This window comes from Balaenoptera borealis (genome assembly GCF_965194805.1).
Source record: "Balaenoptera borealis genome assembly, chromosome: 19".
Classification (NCBI taxonomy): domain Eukaryota; kingdom Metazoa; phylum Chordata; class Mammalia; order Artiodactyla; family Balaenopteridae; genus Balaenoptera; species Balaenoptera borealis.
This window is the reverse complement of record NC_138878.1, coordinates 36,096,649-36,118,109: the sequence shown is the minus strand read 5'-3', so window position 1 is coordinate 36,118,109 and position 21,461 is coordinate 36,096,649. Positions and strand designations below refer to the sequence as shown.

At 37.9% G+C, this 21,461-nt stretch overlaps 1 protein-coding gene across 1 annotated transcript in view; it reads right to left on the bottom strand.

Annotated features, from left to right (window-relative positions):
- VPS35 (VPS35 retromer complex component) overlaps nt 1-21,458 on the bottom strand; it is a 33,371-nt gene extending 11,913 nt beyond the window's left edge. Inside the window, exons 1-8 of the mRNA XM_082366810.1 lie at nt 21,351-21,458; nt 13,109-13,207; nt 11,697-11,793; nt 10,450-10,573; nt 9,773-9,955; nt 8,185-8,398; nt 7,106-7,189; nt 411-520 (exon numbers count right to left, since the gene is read on the bottom strand). Coding sequence (XP_082222936.1) covers nt 411-520; nt 7,106-7,189; nt 8,185-8,398; nt 9,773-9,955; nt 10,450-10,573; nt 11,697-11,793; nt 13,109-13,207; nt 21,351-21,353 — 914 coding nt within the window. The 5' untranslated portion in view covers nt 21,354-21,458. The remainder of the gene's footprint in view (nt 1-410; nt 521-7,105; nt 7,190-8,184; nt 8,399-9,772; nt 9,956-10,449; nt 10,574-11,696; nt 11,794-13,108; nt 13,208-21,350) is intronic.
- Nucleotides 21,459-21,461: the final 3 nt, after the last annotated feature.

The following is a 21,461-nucleotide window of genomic DNA, read 5'->3' as shown; positions in this document are numbered from 1 at the left end:
CAGTGATCAAACCTGTGTCCCCTGCATTGGCAGGCGGATTCTTAACCACTGTGCCACCAGGGAAGCCCAAGATACTTTCATCATGGTAAGAAACAAGCTTTGCTCTTCAGTGATCTTTGGATTTATAAAATTTGGATTTATAACATCTTAGGTCTGTATAATGTCTTTAAATGACAAGTAAATGCATAGATTAAAATATATTACCTCCATGACCCCTGTACAATTAAGAGCTAAACTTATTTCATGCATAAGCTAGACAAGCACTTAGTAAGTACTCAGACTTACAGAACTAGTGTAACTACATCAAAAATATTAATAAAGATGGAACAGAAAAAAAGAATTCACAAAAATGTTTTAAATTCATTATTCCCAAGTCAGAACATCTGCCCTCCAGTGTTGGAAAGTCTTACCTATCAATTAAAGCAATGATTATGTTTTTCACATTTACATTTTGGTGTAACTCAGCACAGGCCCGAAGAAAAGGATTCAAAGTTTGAAGGTGGAATTCATCAGGGAAAACCTGAAAATCAAATAATACTAAATTATTACTAAAACCAAATAGTAAAAATCAATTAGAAAAAGCATTTCACACAATATTCTGGACTTAGTATTTAAAGTTCATATTGTGGGAAAAAAATCATTTTAATCTTATACAACCAAATTCAAATACATCACTTTTAAGCCTCTCAAAACATAACCCCAGAAAGAAATATTCTATTAACCAAAGTACAGCTATGATTTTTTTTTCCAGGTTTATATTTATTTATCTATTTAATGCTCCTGACAATTTTACAAGGATTTCTGTTAGTCCCATTTCACAGGTAAGAAAAATGAGACTCAGTAATGTCAAAAATGACAAACCAAAATATCAAAATTTTAAGTTAAGGAAGATCAGTATTTTTCCTTTGCCTCAGCTTCCAATATGGCCCCATCTGGCACTGTTAACAACTCTGTCTTTATTTCCTTTTTTTCTTTTTTTAATTGAGGTATAGTTGTTTTACAACGTTGTGTTAGTTTCTACTGTACAGCAAAGTAGAGCTCCCGGTGCGATACAGCAGGTTCTTATTAGTTATCTATTTTATACACATTAGTGTATGTATGTCAATCCCAATCTCCCAATTCTTCCCACCACCACAACCCCACACCCCCGCTTCCCCCACTTGGTGTCCATACGTTTGTTCTCTACATCTGTGTCTCTGTTTCTGCCTTGCAAACCAGTTCATCTGTACCATTTTTCTAGATTACACATATATAAGCTAATATACGATATTTGTTTTTCTCTTTCTGACTTACTTCATTCTGTATGACAGTCTCTAGGTCCATCCACGTCCCTACAAATGACCCAATTTCATTCCTTTTTACGGCTGAGTAATATTTCACTGTATATATGTACCACATCTTCTTTATCCATTCATCTGTCAATGGGCATTTAGGTTGCTTCCATGACCTGGCTATTGTAAATAGTGTGCAATGAACATTTGGGCGCATGTGTCTTTTTGAATTATGGTTTTCTCTGGGTATATGCCCAGTAGTGGAATTGCTGGGTCATATGGTAATTCTATTTTTAGCTTTTTAAGGAACCTCCATACTGTTCTCCATAGTGGCTGTATCAATTTACATTCCCACCAACAGTGCAAGAGGGTTCCCTTTTCTCCACACCCTCTCCAGCATTTATTGTTTGTAGATTTTCTGATGATGGTCATTCTAACCGGTGTGAGGTGATACCTCACTGTGCTTTTGATTTGCATTTCTCTAATAATTAGTAATGTTGAGCAGCTTTTCATGTGCCTCTTGGCCATCTGTAGTCTTCTTTGGAGAAATGTCTATTTAGGTCTTCCGTCCATTTTTTGATTGGGTTGTGTTTTTGATATTGAGCTGCACGAGCTGTTTATATATTTGGGAGATTAATCCTTGTTTGCTGATTTGTTTGCAAATATTTTCTCCCATTCCAAGGGTTGTCTTTTTGTCTTGTTTATAGTTTCTTTTGCTGTGCAAAAGCTGCTAAGCTTCATTAGGTCCCATTTGTTTACTTTTGTTTTTATTTCCATTACTCTAGGAGGTGGGTCAAAAAGGATCTTGCTGTGATTTATGTCAAAGAGTGTTCTTCCTGTGTTTTTCTCTAGGAGTTTTATAGTGTCCAGTCCTACATTTAGGTCTTTAATCCATTTTGAGTTTATTTTTGTGTATGGTGTTAGGAAGTGTTCTAACTTCATTCTTTTACATGTAGCTGTCCAGTTTTCCCAGCACCACTTATTGAAGAGACAGTCTTTTCTCCATTGTATATTTTTGCCTCCTTTATCAAAGATAAGGTGACCATATGTGCATGGGTTTATCTCTGGGCTTTCTATCCTGTTCCATTGATATTTTTATTTTTGTGCCAGTACCAAATTGTCTTGACTACTGTAGCTTTGTACTACAGTCTGAAGTCAGGGAGTCTGATTCCTCCAGCTCCATTTTTTTTTCTCAAGATTGCTTTGGCTATTCGGAGTCTTTTGTATATCCATACAAATTTTAAGACTTTTTGTTCTAGTTCTGTAAAAAATGCCATTGGTAATTCGATAGGGATTGAATTAAATCTGTAGATTGCTTTAGGTAGTACAGTCATTTTCACAATATTGATTCTTCCAATTCAAGAACATGGTATATCTCTCCATCTGTTTGTGTCACCTTTGATTTCTTTCATCAGTGTCTTATAGTCTTATAACTCCTTAGGTAGGTTTATTCCTAGGTATTTTATTCTTTTTGTTGCAATGGTGAATGGGATTATTTCCTTATTTTCTTTTTCTGATCTTTCGTTGTTAGTGTATAGGAACGCAAGAGATTTCTGTGTATTAATTTTGTATCCGGCAACTTTACCAAATTCATTGATTAGCTCTAGTAGTTTCCTGGTGGCATCTTTAGGATCTTCTATAGTATCATGTCACCTGCAAACAGAGACAGTTTTACTTTTTCCTTTCCAATTTGTATTCCTTTTATTTATTTTTCTTCTCGGATTGCCATGGCTAGGACTTCCAAAACTATGTTGAATAACAGTGGCGAGAGTGGACATCCTTATCTTGTTCCTGATCTTAGAGGAAAATCTTTCAGTTTTTCACCATTGAGAATGATGTTTGCTGTGGGTTTGTCATATATGGCCTTTATTATGTTGAGGTAGGTTCCCTCTATGCCCACTTTATGGAGAGTTTTTTATCATAAATGGGTGTTGACTTGTGTCAAAAGCTTTTGTGGCATCTACTGAGATAATCATATCGTTTTTATCCTTCAATTTGTTAATATGGTGTATCACATTGATTGATTTGCATATATTGTAGAATCCTTGCATCCCTGGGATAAATCCCAGTTGATCATGGTGTATGAGCCTTTTAATGTGTTGTTGGATTCTGTTTGCTAGTATTTTGTTGAGGATTTTTGCATCTATATTCATCAGTGATATTGGTCTGTAATTTTCTTTTTTTGTCGTATCTTTGTCTGGTTTTGGTATCAGGGTGAGGGTGGCCTTGTAGAATGAGTTTGGGAGTGTTCCTTCCTCTGCAATATTAAGAGTTTGAGAAGACTGGGTGTTAGCTCTTCTCTAAATGTTTGACAGAATTCACCTGTGAAGCCATATGGTCCTGGACTTTCGCTGGAAGATTTTAATCACAGTTTCAATTTCATTACTTGTGACTGGTCTGTTCACAATTTCTATTTCTTCCTGGTTCAGTCTTGGAAGGTTATATCTTTCTAAGAATTTGTTCATTTCTTCCAGGTTGTCTATTTTATTGGCATAGAGTTGCTTGTAGTAGTCTCTTACGATGCTTTGTATTTCTGTGGTGTCCATTGTTAACATCTCCTTTTCACTTCTAATTCTATTGATTTGAGTCCTCTCCCTCTTTTTCTTGATGAGCCTGGCTAAAGGTTTATCAATTTTGTTTATCTTCTCAAAGAACCAGCTTTTAGTTTTATTGATCTTTGCTATTGTTTTGTTTCTATTTCATTTATTTCTGCTCTGATCTTTATGATTTCTTTCCTTCTACTAACTTTGGGTTTTGTTTGTTCTTCTTTTTCTAGTTGCTTTAGGTGTAAGGTTAGATTGTTTATTTGAGAATTTTCTTGTTTCTTGAGGTGGGCTTGAATTGCTATAAAATTCCCTCTTAGAACTCCTTTTGCTGTGTCCCATAGGTTTTGGATCATTGTGTTTTCATTGTCAGTTGTTTCTAGGTATTTTTAAATCTCTTCTTTGATTTCTTCAGTGATCTCTTGGTTATTTAGCAGTGCACTGTTTAGCCTCCATGTGTTTGTGTGTTTTATAGTTTTTTTTTTTCCTGTAACTGATTTATAATCTCATAGCGTTGTGGTCAGTAAAGATGCTTGATACAATTTCAGTTTTCTTAAATTTTCCAAGGCTTGATTTTTGACCCAAGATGTGATCTATTCTGGAGAATGTTCTGTGTGCACTTGAGAAAAAAGTGTATTCTTCCACTTTTGGGTAGAATGTCCTATAAAAATCAATTAAGTCTATCTGGTCTATTGTGTCATTTAAAGCTTGTGTTTATTATTTATTTTCTGTCTGGATGATCTCTCTATTGGTGTAAGTGGGCTGTTAAAGTCCACCAGTATTACTGTGTTACTGTTGATTTCCCCTTTTATCACTGTTAGCATTTGCCTTATGTATCGAGGTGTTCCTATGTTGGATGCATATATATTTTTAATTGTTATGTTTTCTTCTTGGATTGATCCTTTGATCATTAATGTAGTGTCCTTCCTTATCTCTTGTAACAGTCTTTATTTTAAAGTCTACTTTATCTGATATGAGTATTGCTACTCCAGCTTTCTTTTGATTTCCATTTGCATGGAATATCTTTTTCCATCCCCTCCTTTCAGTCTGTATGTGTCCCTAGGTCTGAAGTGGGTTTTTCTTAGACAGCATATATAAGGGTCTTGTTTTTGTATCCATTCAGCCAGTCTGTGTCTTTTGGTTGGAGCATTTAATCCATTCACATTTAAGGTAATTATCGATATGTATGTTCCTATAACCATTTTCTTAATTGTTTTGGGTTTGTTTTTGTAGGTTCTTTTCTACTCTTGTGTTTCCCACTTAGAGAAGTTTCTTTAGCATTTGTTGTAGAGCTGGTTTGGTGGTGCTGAGTTCTCTTAGCTTTTGCTTGTTTGTAAAGCTTTTGATTTCTCCGTTGAATCTGAATGAGATCCTTGCTGGGTAGAGTATTATTTGTTGTAGGTTCTTCCCTTTCATCACTTTAAATATATCATGCCACTCCCTTCTGGCTTGCAGAGTTTCTGCTGAGAAATCAGCTGTTAACTTTATGGGAGTTCCCTTGTATGTTGTCATTTTGCCCTTGTTGCTTTTAATAATTTTTCTTTGTCTTTAATCTTTGTCAATTTGATTACTATGAGTCTCAGCATGTTTCTCCTTGGGTTTATCTTGCCTGGGACTCTCTGTGCTTCCTGGACTTGGGTGGCTATTTTCTTTCCCATGTTAGGGAAGCTTTCGACTATAATCTCTTCAAATATTTTCTCGGGTCCTTTCTTTCTCTCTTCTCCTTCTGGGACCCTTATAATGCGAATGTTTGTGCGTTTAATGTTGTCCCAGAGGTCTCTTAGGCTGTCTTCATTTCTTTTCATTCTTTTTTCTTTATTCTGTTTCGCCGCAGTGATTTCCACCATTCTGTCTTCCAGGTCACTTACCCGTTCTTCTCTGCCTCAGTTATTCTGCTATTGATTTCTTCTAGTGTATTTTTCATTTCAGTTATTGTATTGTTCATCTGTTTGTTCTTTAATTCTTCTAGGTCTTTGTTAAACATTTCTTGCATCTTCTCAATCTTTGCCTCCATTCTTTTTCCGAGGTCCTGGATCACCTTCACTATCATTATTCTGAATTCTTTTTCTGGAAGGTTGCTTATCTCCACTTCATTTAGTTGTTTTTCTGGGGTTTTATCTTGTTCCTTCATCTGGGACATAGTCCTCTGCCTTTTCATTTTGTCTATCTTTCTGTGATTGTGGTTTTCATTCGGCAGGCTGCAAGCCTGTAGTTCTTGCTTCTGCTGTCTGCCCTCTGGTGGATGAGCCTATCTAAGAGGCTTGTGCAAGTTTCCTGCTGGGAGGAACTGGTGGTGGGTAGAGCTGGGTGTTGCTCTGGTAGGCAGAGCTCAGGAAAAGTTTAATCCGCTTGTCTGCTGATGGGTGAGGCTGAGTTCCCTCCCTGTTGGTTGTTTTGCCTGAGGCGATCCAACACTGGAGCCTACAAGACTCTGGTGGGGCTAATGGCGGACTCTGGGAGGACTCACGCCAAGGAGTACTTCCCAGAACTTCTGCTGCCAGTTTCCTTGTCCCCGCAGTGAGCCACAGTTGCCCCCTGCCTCTGTAGGAGACCCTCCAACACTATCAGGTAGGTCTGGTTCAGTCTCCTGTGGTGTCACTGCTCCTTCTCCCTTGGTCCTGGTGCACACACTACTTTGTGTGTGCCCTCCAAGAGTAGAGTCTCTGTTCCCCCCGTTCCTGTCAAAGTCCTGCAATCAAACCCCACTGGCCTTCAAAGTCTGATTCTCTGGGGATTTCTCCTCACTTTGCCGGACCCCCAGGTTGGGAAGCCTGAGGTGGGGCTCAGAACCTTCACTCCAGTGGGTGGACTTTTGTGGTATAATTGTTCTCCAGTTTGTGAGTCACCCATCCAGTGGTTACAGGATTGATTTTATCTTGATTGTGCCCCTCCTACTGTCTCATTGCAGTAGGAGTCTCTGGATGTGGGGTATGTTTTTTGGTGAGTTCCAGTGGCTTCCTGTCAATGATCGTTCAGCAGTGAGTTGTGATTCTGGTGCTCTCGCAAAAGAGAGTGAGCGCAAGTCCTTCTACTCCACCATCTTGAACCAATTCCAAAGTACACCTACAATTAAACTAAAACTAACGATACCTAGAAAACTTGGAGGTTAGTCTTTCCTACATTTTGGGGAGAAAAGCACATCAATACAAAGACCACATTGTTACATTAATAGGAGAAAGGGATTTATTCAGGAAAGCTTAATTTCTCTTCAATCAAGATTTTTTTCCAAAACAATGAAAATTAATGAAATATAAAATGAGTTCTTTAATACCCTGAAATGTTCTCACCTACCTGAATAATACACTCCATGAGATATTCTTGAGCCAAAGCATCCCTGCAATTCACAACTTGCTCCAATATGCCAGTTAAAACAATCTGAAAAGAGAAAAAAAAATTTTTAGGAGTTAAAAAATTATTTTCAAAATCCTAAGTCACTCCTCTAATAATACATTTGAACTATTAGTTTAAAAATCATATTTTGGATGTTTCTGACCTATACTTCATTTCTAGACTAAACTTTGAAATTTTACAGAAGAATTTTTAAATAAAAAATTCTGGGTTTCTATTTCATAAAAGCCAAAGTCCATGTCATCAGTTTTTTTTCTTTTACGGTTTGTCCATTTTGTGTCCTAGGAAAGCTTCATGTAATTCAAGGTTACAAAGATTTCCTTCATGTTTTCTTCTAAAAGTTTCATAGTTGCAAATTTCACACTTATGACTTTGATCAATTTTTTTTAGTTTCTCTACATAATATGAGAATGGGTTGCAGTTCAGAGGCTTTGTTTGCATACAGATGTCCAATTGTTGCAGAATCACTTGTTGAAAAGGTTGCCTTTGCACCCTTATCAACAATAGCTGATTATATACATGTGGGTCTATTCTGGATCATCTCTTCTAGGGGTCAGCACATCTAGTTTAATGCCCATTTTTGTAAATTGTTTCCACATTGTATTTCCCTGCTTTTGCACTACATTGGCAGAATTTAGTAGCTGCAAACTATATGGCTTGCAAAACCAAAATATATCTACTAGCTGGTCCTCTACAGAAAAGGTTTGCTAATTCCTGATTTATTCTCCACTGATGTATGTGTTTATCCCTTTCACCAATACCACATTATCTTATTGTAGCTTTAGAGTAAATCTATAAAACAAACTAAATCTCAATTTAAAGAAAATTGGTATCTTGATAACACTGAGTCTTCCAATCCACAAGCACTGACTCAAAATATATCTTTTAGTTTATTTAAGTCTTCTTTGATTGTCAATGGTTTTCAGTGTAATATTATTTTTAAAAATATTTCAATTTTAAAAATCAGACTTCAACTTACATCTCACGACATAAGAAAAGATGAGCGGTAAAAAGATATAAACCTGTTTGTAACGTTCCACATTTACACCTTCCAACTGACTGAGGCGCACCAAATTTGTTCCCACTAAAATTCTTAGTTCTTGTCTTTCTCGTTCTCTTTTTTCTCTATCTCGGCTATGTCCCTGATGCTGCATTCGAACCCAGAGCTTGTTCATTTCTGCAAAGTTGAGTAGTACAAAATCCATGGAATCACTGATATCACCAGTTGTTTCTTCACTGCAAAGAAATGGAAAAATCTTTATATACAGTATTTAAATTATAGGAAAAATTACTACTATTCCTCTTCTTTGTGTATTTCCTTCTTACCTCTTTAATACACCAAATGCTTTATGAAAGACACTTTCAGCCTCACTGGCTTAGTGCTCAATTTCAAGGGAACACACTCAAGAGAAAAAAATATCAGGGAGAGGACATAGTTCAAGTGTAAAGGGACAAAACGCTTCCTCCCCTACTCCCTTTCCTGGGCCAACTAAACTTGTTCTTGGAATTGTATTCCATTAATTCAAAAGGCCTAAAAAGTTGACACTTACAAGTGTCACTGTTATCTCATCATTTTATTGTTGAATATTTTATGTTTTCAATTGGAGTATAAGCTTTGTAAGCTCTGCAAGGGAAGATACCAAGTATTTCCTCCTTATTTTTACATCTCCTAAGATGGGGAACTTAGTAGTTTTCAAAATTTTTTGCTGATCACCTAATTAAATGCTCAAAACTGAGTCAAATCATAATAAAGCAAATAACCTCACCATCTGCTCTACACCGTTAAATTTTTATCTTTTCTATACCATTTAAACTTTTTGTCTTCTGCATTGGTTACATTTTTATTAAAGTTTTTCTTTTGAAAAGGAAAGGATACAGATATACTAAAAACCACTAAAATATACACATTAGCAATAAATGAATAAATAAACTTTAGAAAAAGGGAATTAAGTTCCTCAATCAAGGGAATGTGTCTCATGAATAGTTCACCCAGCTGGATGAGACCACAGCAGGCTGACCATTTGCCCTTTTTGTGGGATAAAAGCACAATGGACTCGGATGCTGGAATACTGGTCACATAAGAGATAGGGCTCTCTCTGAATGGCTTTTTGTTTTCTGTTTTGGAGTTAATATCTAATTTATGGGCACAGATAATTAAAATCACTAATACTCTGGGGTAACTAGAAGTTGACAAATTATAAAAACTGACAGACATTCAAGAAACAATATGAAAACTGGCTAGCTCATAGAAAAAGTTAAGCATATTTCATTATTTTATCACAAATACCATTTTCAAAATGTAACTCATTTAAAAAGTCACATTTTCAAAGAATATCTGATGGAATGGAAAAATGCTCTCAATTATGTTACATGAAAAAAGCAGGTACTAATAATCCACACATAATTTTTATAACAGTACATTTTGTATCATACCATATATACTGAGGAGTTCTGTGTCTCAAAGGAAATCTATACACAAAATGCTACCAGTGGCTGACTCTGGGCAGGAGAATTATTGATATTTATTTTTTTCTATATACTTTTCTATACTTTTTGTATGTTTTACAACAAAAAAATACTACAATTAAATCAAGAAAGAAAAGCACTTACTCTGTTGGCTCTCCTTCATCAGGTAAGATGTTTCTGGTACACTGAAGTAGATAATTTCGAAGAAATAGACCTCTCAAGGGGTGCTGCACACCTCGGCACATTTCTACTAGGTCTTTCAAAATATCTTTCCTGGACTGAGGAAATGACTTGACATATACAACTCCAACTGTGATCAACAGATAACTAGAAGAATTATGAGGCAACATTAGATTAGAAATATAAAATACTCAAGTCAAGAATTTGATAATATTCAAACATAGCATATACAAACGTTAAAAAAACAAGACAGGGAGCAGGTTTTCTCCTGCATAATGAAGAAAATATCATTTGATTTAAAATATAACTGTTAGTACTGACACCCCTCCATTTTTATATATATATCATCCCCTTTAAACATATTAGGTCTCTTATAATTGTTATTATATCAATTTTTCTAGTAGCAAGAAATTACACAAAATATGTCCATTTTTTCTATTTCTAAAGTTCCTCAATAATCTATAAAAAGTAAAACTAATTATACTCTAAAACCTTTAAAAAATCACTATCTAAATGTTAACCTCTATTCATTAAGAAATTAAATAACCTTAAACTTGGTTTAAAAAAGCTGCTGATTTTAAAGGATAGAACATAAAGTGGGAAATGCAGATATAAAAGCCCTCAGAGTCTTAATAACTTACAGCCTTGGGATAATGTTTCCAGCATACTGTACAAGTTCATAGAGATCTGCCACTTTTCTTCCTTTAGCAAACTCATCTGTCAGGTAAACTTCCAAGTAGTGCAGTTCATCAGAAATAGCCATATCTTTTAATTATCATTAAGGATTCAAAGCTAAGTCAACCTAAGCAATATTCTGCAACTTGTTGGAGTCATTAAATTATTGGGCAAATTTCTTTTTTTTTTTTTTTTTGGATATTGCCATTTCTTTATTTTATTTATTTTTTATTTTTTGGCCACACCACGCAGCTTGTGGGATCTTAGTTCCCCAACCAGGGACTGAACCTGGGCCATGGCAGTGAAAACCTAGAATCCTAATCACTAGGCCACCAGGGAACTACCATATTGGGCAGATTTCTTAAATGTTACTCATGTATGAGAGTATTTTTAAATTAAGTAAAGACAGAATTTCTTCTGGGCTTTCCCTACTTTAAAATGAGGGTTTTAAAAGATGTCTGGTAAAGCAAGGCAACAAAAATAAGATTGCTTGTCAGACTACTAAAGGATTTTGAAATGGCAAATCATTGATTTCCTTTCCATTTCGGAGTCCTGCATTACAAAATCTTAGCATTAAAGAACCAACTGCCTAGGGACTTCTCTGGTGGCGCAGTAGTTAAGAATCCGCCTGCCAATGCAGGGGACACAGGTTCGAGCCCTGGTCTGGGAAGATCCCACATGCCGCGAAGGAACTAAGCCCGTGCGCCACAACTACTGAGCCTATGCCCTAGAGCCCACAAACCACCACTACTGAGCCAGCGTGCTACAACTACTGAAGCCCACAAGCCTAGAGCCCGTGCTCCGAAACAAGAGAAGCCACTGCAATGAGAAGCCTGCGCACCACAATGAAGAGTAGCCGCCGCTTGCCGCAAATAGAGAAAAGTCCGCGCACAGCAACAAAGACCCAGCATAGCCCAAAACAAATTAAAAAAAAAAAAAAAAAAAAAGAACCAATTGTCTAATACTTTCAATAACCTTCATGGGAGTCTGAAAATTGAGATGTAACAACAACCCACTTGAAATTTAAGCATAGAAAAAGGGTTTCTGATACTAAGTTTTTCTTTTTCTCACTGAGCACATTTGCATGGAGAAGGAGTACTATTTGGTTAAGACAATAACACAACTTCAGAAAAACTTAAGGAACAAACAAAATATGGCCTTATCAAGAAAAAAGTATGATCAAAATATTCATTCTTCAACATTCAAAAGATACAAAGTTCATAGTAGCTCTTTGGTGATAACATAGAAGTCCGGAGTTCACCAAGCATATTAGAAGCATGTTTCAGAGCATCCATAAGCTTGTTTTTGTCCTACAGAAATACCAAGAGAATTGGTGAGAATGCTTAATTTAAATAAACATTTAACTTGGTTATATAAACTCTTTCACCAAGGATCTGTTACACAGTTTTATAAGTATACAGCACCTAAATTATTTCAATCACATAAAAATCAAGTTTAGTTTCACCTTGCCTTCTCTTTACTGAAAAGAATAAGATACATAATTCCTCACCAGGGCTGCAAAGCTTAGCAAATCTAATTTATCTAGGCCCACAAGCTTCCTGGCAATAACTCGTCTTTACAACCCCTAGCAACTCTGAAACTGTAACTCCACCAATTCATATTTTACCTGCAATCAAGAAAACTGGCATATGGATCCTTTTGAAGCAAGATACTATTCTGACAATGGTTTGGTCATAGGTTAAATACTCTTCAGAGATGTCTGGAATAACTACTCCTTTAAGTATGCTCTCCTCACAATGTCCATGTGTCCCACTTAACACATAAATGCAGACAATTCCTTTAGATACAGGAAACACTATTCATACACAGAAAGAGACAGAAGCAAGCAATAGCAAGCTCCATGCTCACCCATTTTCTTCATTCCAAGAGTTTTGTTTTTACAAATTGGTTTGCGAGAAAAGCAATACAATAGATACAATTGGTTAAAAGAGCATATTACTAAGCTTTAGAAACTCTAAGACACTTTACAAAGGCAAGATATTATTATCATCATCAACACAGCAACTTACAACTTGAAGTACCAGCCTATTTGGTTCCATTTCTTAAATTTTAATCCAGAGAATTTATAGTTTCTATACAGATAATCTCCTATCCTTTCAGAATATGAAAATATATAAATAGGTCTAATTTTTAAGGTAGTTCCTGCAAAAAATGTACCTATTCAGGACAGAAATAAAAGCCTTCAAGATAGGGGGCAAAAGCTGAATAATTCAAATTGAAAGCATTTAAATCCATTTGTTCAACCAATATTTATTAAGCAACGATTATATGTCAAGTACTCCTCAGTTCTGAGGTACAGTACTAATGAGGCTAGTAATTCAGGTGAGATAGGGTATGGTGATAATATAGTGATGTGTAAATAGGAGTCAGGGTCTCTCATCCTCATGGAGCTTACATTCTGGTAGGGAAGACAGACAATTTCAAAACATAAATATAATGGTAAGTAAATATTTCAACAGGGCAATCTGTTGAAACTGCTCCAAGCAGTGCTTGAGGGAAGTGGGACTGAAGATTAGATTTAGCAGAAGCAGTAGTGCTATACAACTTTAGAGAACACTGCATATGTGTTCTCAGGAATACACAGACTGCAATTGTCCTTCTTACCAGGCATCTCTTCATCTGGAATGACTGGACCTTCACAGCCTGTATGGCTTCATCCAAGAGCTTTTCCTGCTCATCCTGAGGTGACTGCTGTGTTGTAGGCTGAAAAATTTTTTTAAAAACCTCCCATTAATGTCTCATCAGTACTCTCTTCTAGTAAATCTGTTCTTTCTATAGTTCCCACCATACTTTATATTTCCAAGGCTTTCATATAAGACTCATTCCAGTTCTATATCTCAAACTAATTTATCAATTTTTGACAACTGAACAGAGAGCTGCGCCAACACTGAAGTTAACAGCATAAGATTGCTGAAGGAGAAAAGTAATATGTACAGAGAATTTCTTCTTCTCAGAAACTGACTCAACATTCTTGTAGCAGGTTGGCTTCAAAGAAATATAAGGTGGTAGTTTATGGCTGCCTATGTTCTGCTAATACACTCTGAATTCAACTGGAACATAACCAATCTGTGGTGATAAGTATAGTCTAACCCAAATCTCTAAAAGCCTCTCAACCGCATCTTAGTCTATTCTTAGGCAGACCAAGGAACTAGTTTATGAGAACACTTATCCCCTTAGGCAATATATAACGAGGGACTAAACAGCTTAGAAATAAAATAGCTAAAATTATTGTCAGTGACCTGTAGTAGAACCATAAAGAGTACTCTCCTCAAGAACCTACTTTATCATTTCAAATATAGAGATCTACAGTTATAATGGACGAAATACATCTATATAGTCTTCTCTTTGCCATCAGAAAAATCTGCTTGCAAGATGAATTAAATCCACCTGTCAAGCAGTGTTAACCACTCCATCCCTTATGTTGTATAAACACTGTGTTTACACCTCTACTACAGCAGGTATCACATTATAATTATAAATCATGGCCATTTTTACATCCTTGGGACCCAACACATTGCCTGACACATAATGGATGCTTCATAAATGTTCACTGTATGAATGAATAAGCTGGTTTTAGATTATGTTTTTAATTAAAAATGACTAAAGAATCAACAGATGAGTGGATAAACAAATTGTGTTATACACATATAAGGAATATTACTCAATCATAAGGAGTGAAGTATTGATACATGCTACGTGAACTAACCTAGAAAACATTATGCTAAGTGAAAGAAACCAGACACAGAAGACCACATATTGTATGACTCCACTGATATGAAATACAGGCATACCTCAGAGATATTGCACATCCAGTTCCAGACCACAGCAATAAAGCAAATATTGCAATAAAGTGAGTCACACAAACCTTTTGGTTTCACATCATGTACAAAAGTTATGTTTACACTGTACTGTAGTCTATTAAGTGTGCAATAGCACTATGTCTAAGTAAACAATGTATATACCTTAATTTAAAAATAACTTATTGCTAAAAACTGCTACCCATCATCTGAGCCTTCAGTCATTCTCTTTATGCTGGTGGAGGGTCTTACATTGATGTTGATGCTGCTGACTGATCAGGGTGAAGGTTGGGGTGGTCGTGGCAACTTCTCAAAATAAGACAACAATGAAGTCTGCCTACATCGACTGGCTCTTCCTTTCATGAACGATTTCTCGGTAGCATGTGATGCTGTTTGATACCATTTTACCCATAGTAGAACTTCTTTCAAAATTGGAGTTAGTTCTCTCAAACCCTGCCCTGCTTTATCAACTAAGTTTACGTAATATTCTAAATCCTTTACTGTCATTTCAACAACCTTCACAGTATCTTCGCCAGGAGTAGATTCCATCTCCAGAAACCACTTTCTTTATTCATCCATAAAAAGCAACTCCTCATCTGTTAGTTTGATCATGAGATTACAGCAATTCATTCATATCTTCAGGCTCTACTTCTAATTCTAGTTCTCTTGCTATTTCCACCACATCTTCAGTTGCTTCCTCCACTGAAGTCTTAAACCAATCAAGGTCATCCATGAGGATTAGAATCAACTTCCTCCAAACTCCTGTGTATGTTGATATTTTGACCTCTTCCTATGAATCACAAATATTCTTAACAGCTTTACTTTATCCAGATCCATCAAAGGAATCACTAACTATGGCAGCTATAGCCTTATGAAATATATTTCTTAAATAACAAGACTTGAAATTCAAAATAACTCCTTGATCTGTCGGCTACAGAATGGATGTTGTGTTAGCTGGAGTGCAAACAGTATTAATCTCACTGTACATCTCCATCAGAGCTCTTGGGTGACCAGGTGCATTGTCAATGAGCATTAATATTTGGAAGGAATCCTTTTTTTCTGAGCACTAGGTCTCAACAGTGAGCTTAAAACATTAAGTAAATTATGTTGTAAACTGATGTGCTGTCATCCAAGCTTTGTTTTCCCATTTATGGGCACAGGCCCATAATTCACAAGGACCCTAGGATTTTAGGAATGGTTAATGAGTATCAGCTTCAACTTAAAGCCATCAGCTGCATTAGCCCCTAACAAGAGGGTCAGCCTGTTCTTGAAGCCAGACGTTGACTTCTCCTCTCTAGCTGTGAGAGTTTTGTCTACATTGAAAATCTGTTGTTTAGTGTAGCCACCATCATTGTCTTATCTAGACCTTCTGGATAACTTATTACAGCTTCTACATCACCATTTGCAGCTTCACCTTGCATTTTTATGGTATAGAAATGGCTTCTTTCCATAAACCTCATGAACCAACCTCTGCTAGCTTCAAACTTTTCTTCTGCAGCTTCCTTAACCTCTCTCAGCCTTCAAAGAACTGAAGAGAGGGCCTTGCTATGGATTAGGCCTTGGCTTAAGGAAATGTGGTGGCTGGTCTGATCATCTATCCAGACCACTAAAACTTTCTGCATATCAACCATAAGGCTGTTGTGCCTTCTTATCATTCATGTGTTCACTGGAGTAGAACTTTTAATTTCCTTCAAGAACTTTTCCTTTCCATTCCCAGCTTGGCTAACTGGTGCAAGAGGCTGAGCTTTGGAGATGCCTTCCTCACCAAGCTTAATCATTTCTAGCTTTTGATTTACAGTGAGAACGTGCAACCCTTCCTTTCACTTGAACACTTAGAGGCCATTGTAGGGCTATTAATTGGCCTAATTTCAATATTGTTGTATCTCAGGGAATAGGGAGGCTCAAGGAGAGGGAGCGTAACGGGGAACAGCCGATCAGGGGGGCAGTCAGAATACACACATTTATCAATTAAGTTTGCCCACTTATATAGGCACAGTTCGTGTCACCCCACAACAATTACAGTTGTAATATCAAAGATCACTAATCACCAGAACAAATATAATAATGAAAAAGTTTGAAATATTGCATGAATTACCAAAATGTGACACAAAGACATGAAGTAAGCAAATGCTGTTGGAAAAATGGCGCCAAAAGACTTTCTAGCTGCAGGGTTGCCACAAACCTTCAATTTGTTAAAAAAAAAAAAAAAAAAAAAAATGCAGTAAAGCAAAAGCACAATAAAACGAAGTAAGCTTGCATCCAGAATAGGTAAATCATCCATAGAAACAAAAAGCAGACTGGTGGTTACCAGGAGGGAGAGTGGATGAGTAACTGCTTAATGAGTACAGGGTTTCCTTTTCGGGAGATAAAAATGTTTTGAAACTAGACAGAGATGGTAGTCATACAACATTGTTAATGTACAAAATGTCACTGAATTGTTCGCTTTAAAATGGTCAATTTTATGTGAATTCTACCTTAATAAAAAAGAAAAATGACTAGAGATAGAATGCCTCTTACACAATGAACTAGGAAGCTGGAAGGCAAGCACTTACTTATAAACACGAAAGTTAAATCTGGTCTGCTCCATTATCAAAGACAATCAAAATAACACTTAATTTCGAGATTAACAAAAAGCACATAAAACCCACTTCTGAACTAGAATCATTTATAAAGATAGAATACTTTCTTGATCTAATTTTGGAAAGAGAAAAAAATTAATTGAATAATAAGCAATGCCAAGCATCTCTCTATCTCTTCCTGTGGCAAACTCTAGTAAACTGAGTTTCCCTATGACCATACTTCTTCATAAGCATAAATAAATTTCAAAGAAAAAGTTATGTATCTTTTAAACTGAACACTAATTTATACAACAGAACTATTAGTGTAAAATGTTGGCAAGGAGAACATGAGCATTTAAGGATTCTGACTTAATGAAATTCACTGTTCATCACGGTCTAGCCATCTGAAAACTTCAGGGAGACCAAGCTATGGTTTGGGTTTTTTGGCTCTTAACTCTGGATGCAATAGATTTAACAATTATTAGAATCAATGGATTTCACTAGGTTCAGATGGCCAACTTAGAGATAAGTAGTGATATATCAGGACATTTTTATAATTTTTAGTGTGGTAAAACACACATAACATAAAATTTGCCATTTTAACCATTTTTAAGTGTGCGGTTCGGTAGCATTAAGCACATTTACATCGTTTTACAGCCATTGCCACCATCTATCTCCAGAACTTTTTCACCTTTCCAAAAGGAAATTCTGTGCCCATTAAACAGTAACTCCCCATCCCCCGACCTGCACTCCAAGCAACCACCACTTTACTTTTTTTTCTCTAGGAGTTTGACTTCTCTCTAGGAGTCTGACCTCATATAAGTGGAATCATACAATATTTTCCCTCCTGTGTCCAGCTTATTTCACTTGGCATAATATCTTCAAGGCTCATCCATGCTGTAGCATATGTCAAAATTTCCTTCTTTTTAAGGCTAAATAATACTTCATCATGTGTATATACCATTCTGTTTATCCGTTCGTCTGCTGATAGATATTTGGGTTGCTTCTACCTTTTGGCTGTTGTGTATAATTATATAGCAAATAAAACTGTGGTTATAAAGAGATTACAAGCAATTCAAAAATATTTGTATAGAAATGACCAGATTCAGTAATCTGTAAACAAATTGGCAAAATTTTTCTATTTTGTATCAATGGGGTTTAAAATTAATAGAAACATATATATACACAATGTAGAAAATTACAGACTTATCAATAGGCTACAAATGAAGAGATAAAGCTATATTAATGTATTTTTACACATTACTTGTAAGACAGTGTAGTTATTATACAAACGGCTATTCTATTCTACTTATTTATTTATTTGGCTGCATTGGGTCTTCATTGCTGTGCGCGGGCTTTCTCTAGTTGTGACGAGCAGGGGCTACTCTTCGTTGCAGTGCGCGGGCTTCTCATTGCGGTGGCTTCTCTTGTTGCAGAGCACGGGCTCTAGGTGCACAGGTTTCAGTAGTTGTGGCACGTGGGCTCAGTAGTTGTGGCACACGGGCTTAGTTGCTCTGCAGCATGTGGGATCTTCCCAGACCAGGGCTTGAACCCGTGTCCCCTGCACTGGCAGGCAGATTCTTCACCACTGCACCACCAGGGAAGTCCCCAAATGGCTATTCTAAAGGAGCATCTAGATGCCCTTCCTGGGAAGTGTCACATTGAGAGTAGTGCCAGGTATAATGTGAACACGCTCTCATTAAACACAAGCCAGGTACAATGATTCCTCACTCATGAAAGTGGTTCTCCGTTTACAAATGACTCTGTACATAGCAGCTACATGCATCAGAGAAAAATGGAAACAGTACAGAGTCAAGATCAAATTAATTTTTGTGATCAGGACCATTTTAGCTTGAGACTCAAGCCGAACAGCCCTCCCAAGTCTACAGTTAAAAGGTGCAGAGAGGTGGCGCAGTGGTTAAGAAGCTGCCTGCCAATGCAGGGGAGACAGGTTCGAGCCCTGGTCCGGGAAGATCCCACATGCCGCGGAGCAACTAAGCCCATGTGCCACAACTACTGAAGCCCGCGCGCCTAGAGCCCATGCTCTGCAACAAGAGAAGCCACCATAACGAGAAGCCCGTGCACCACAACAAAGGGTAGCCCCCGCTCGCTGCAACTAGAAAAAGCCCGCGTGCAGCAATGAAGACCCAACGCAGCCAAAAATAAATAAAAAAATTTATTTTTTTTTAAAAAGGTGCAGAGAAAACAAAGGTCACTACGAACATATCACTTATAAAACTATTCTCCATTCAAACAATGTGCTTTCGCTTCCTCTTATAGCAAACAAGGTTAATAAGAGTACTTACATCACCGTTATGAGTAATAAGTGACACAGATAAAGCCTGAAAAGTGCTTAGCACTTAGTAATAAGCACTTCACATAAGTGTTACCATTATTATTATATCCCTCTTAGAAACCAGCAATTATCTCCAACGATCCTAGAAACTTATTTGTCAATCTCTCCACTCACGCTACAGATGTAATCTAACAACGCGATGCAAAGCAACTGTAAAATGAAAATAACTAGTCTCACAAAAATACAGAATTTCATTATGTTAATGAAAGTACTATTTTAAAAATGATGGTAAGGCACAAAATAGCAATTGAAGTAGGGAGAACTAAGGATGATGAAGGGATGGGAACGTCCCAACATGTATTTTAATACCAAAGTGTCTCCACCTTAATTTACCAATAAATTTCCCCAGGAATCCTATGATGGCACACACCATGAGCATTCACTTCTCCCAGCTTTATCTACTAGCAATACGCTTCCTTCTCCACCTGGGGAATTTCTGCTCACCTTCCTCAGAATCTCAGTTAACATGTTACTTCCTGTAGTCTTTCCCAAGCTCCCCAGGCAGAACTGTCTCTCCCTCCAGGGCCCCACAACACTGAGTTGACAGTGCTAGCTAGCAAAGCGATCCTCAGACTGTATTCCATTAAGTTCCACAAGCACGTCTTCCCTGATAGACCCTTAAGTTCTTTGAAAGCAAGGACTATGTTCCCAGTGCCCAGCAAAGTCCATGACATAGAAGGCACACAAGATGCATGACGAACTGAATTGGATCCTAGAATTTTAGGATTGGGAAGGGCCAAAGAGGCAACATTTGTTTTCAGATGCAAAAAGGAGACTCAAAGAAGACTGAGTGACTTGCCCAAGTCACAGAGACAGTGGCTGTGACAAGCCTGCTACTCAAGTTTTCTTTCCCGATAAAATTCATGAGGACAGGACTGTGTGTCTGGCTCACTGCTCCAAACTGGTTCATCAAGCACAGAATCTGGATGTATAGTAGATCCTCAAGTAACTGCTTTGATTACAAAACACTATAAATGTCAACCCATAAATGCTGAGAAACAGAGAAATCCTAGTTTAATTTTTGCACCGTTCTTATATCAATTCCCAACTAAAAATTCTGAGAAATAAGCAAAATCACCTTGTATGGCATCATATTATACGAAAGTAATATATGTCAAACATTCTTTCTGGCATTAACACATTTAAAGTGACCCCTGTTTCCAGGCTTACAGGTTTTCAGAAGCCTGTCTACGTAAAGTGAATAGTGAGATAAAACTGACATACTGTACACCAACATCCAAAAACATTATTCATACAGTGCAGACTATGTCAAACGCTAATAAAATGCAAGTGACAACTTGCCTTTGTGGAAATTAGACACAAGGATTCACATTTTGAGGAAGTTCAAGTTCACCAGCCAACAGCCACACCACGATTTGCTGCCAGCACGGAGAGGCGCTAAGGAGTATGCCTACTTCCAGGAAGTAAAACACTTGGATTTCATCAATGGGGAGGTCAGTAAGAGAGCCAGGACGCCCAACGAACAAGTGTTAAAGGAAACAAGCAGTCTCCTTTCCGTCTCTCAGAATTAGTAGATATCAGAGAGCATGAGTCCTTCCAGGAAATTCACGTAAGCGATTCCCTAGAATTCTGACACACACTGCAATCGAAGGGGGCTATGAGGCCGAAGAAGGCCCGGGCACCATTAAGGCCCCTCTGGAAGGTATTTCTTGCACAAGGAAGGGACAAGAAAGCACTACCAGGCACAAAGGTGGAACCGCCAGCAAGGGAGCAGCCTCTGGGCGGATCCCAACGCCACCTCTGAGCCTCAGGCCCTCCGCACGCACCCGTTCCAGCCAGACGCCCAGACCCGGCACTCGGGATCCCATCAAGGCGGGCGGTGGCCGACTCCACTCAGAGGGGCCGCAGGCCCTGACGGACCCCCAGAGCTAATGAGCGGAGACACCTCCTCAAAGGGTAACGGCCGCGGCCAAGCACCCCCGCCCATCCGAGCCCGGATCGCCCCGCCTGCGGCCTTCCCCGGCCTGTCGCCCACCCCGCAGGCCAAGCCGGGCTGGTATTAGCCCCGACCCGGCTGCGGGGCCCCGACTCCTCCTGCAAGGCTCCAAGGCGGTGGGAGTGAGCAGGGGCTGGGAGAAGGGTCGACACGGGGCCCGCGGCCCCTCAGCACTCACCATGGCGACTCCCCTAAGCCTGCAGCAAGCAGAACCCACCCCTCGCGGAGCCTCCCGCCGTCAGGTGACTCTGCGGCCCCTCCAAGCCCCGCCCCCTCTAGCTCCGCCTTC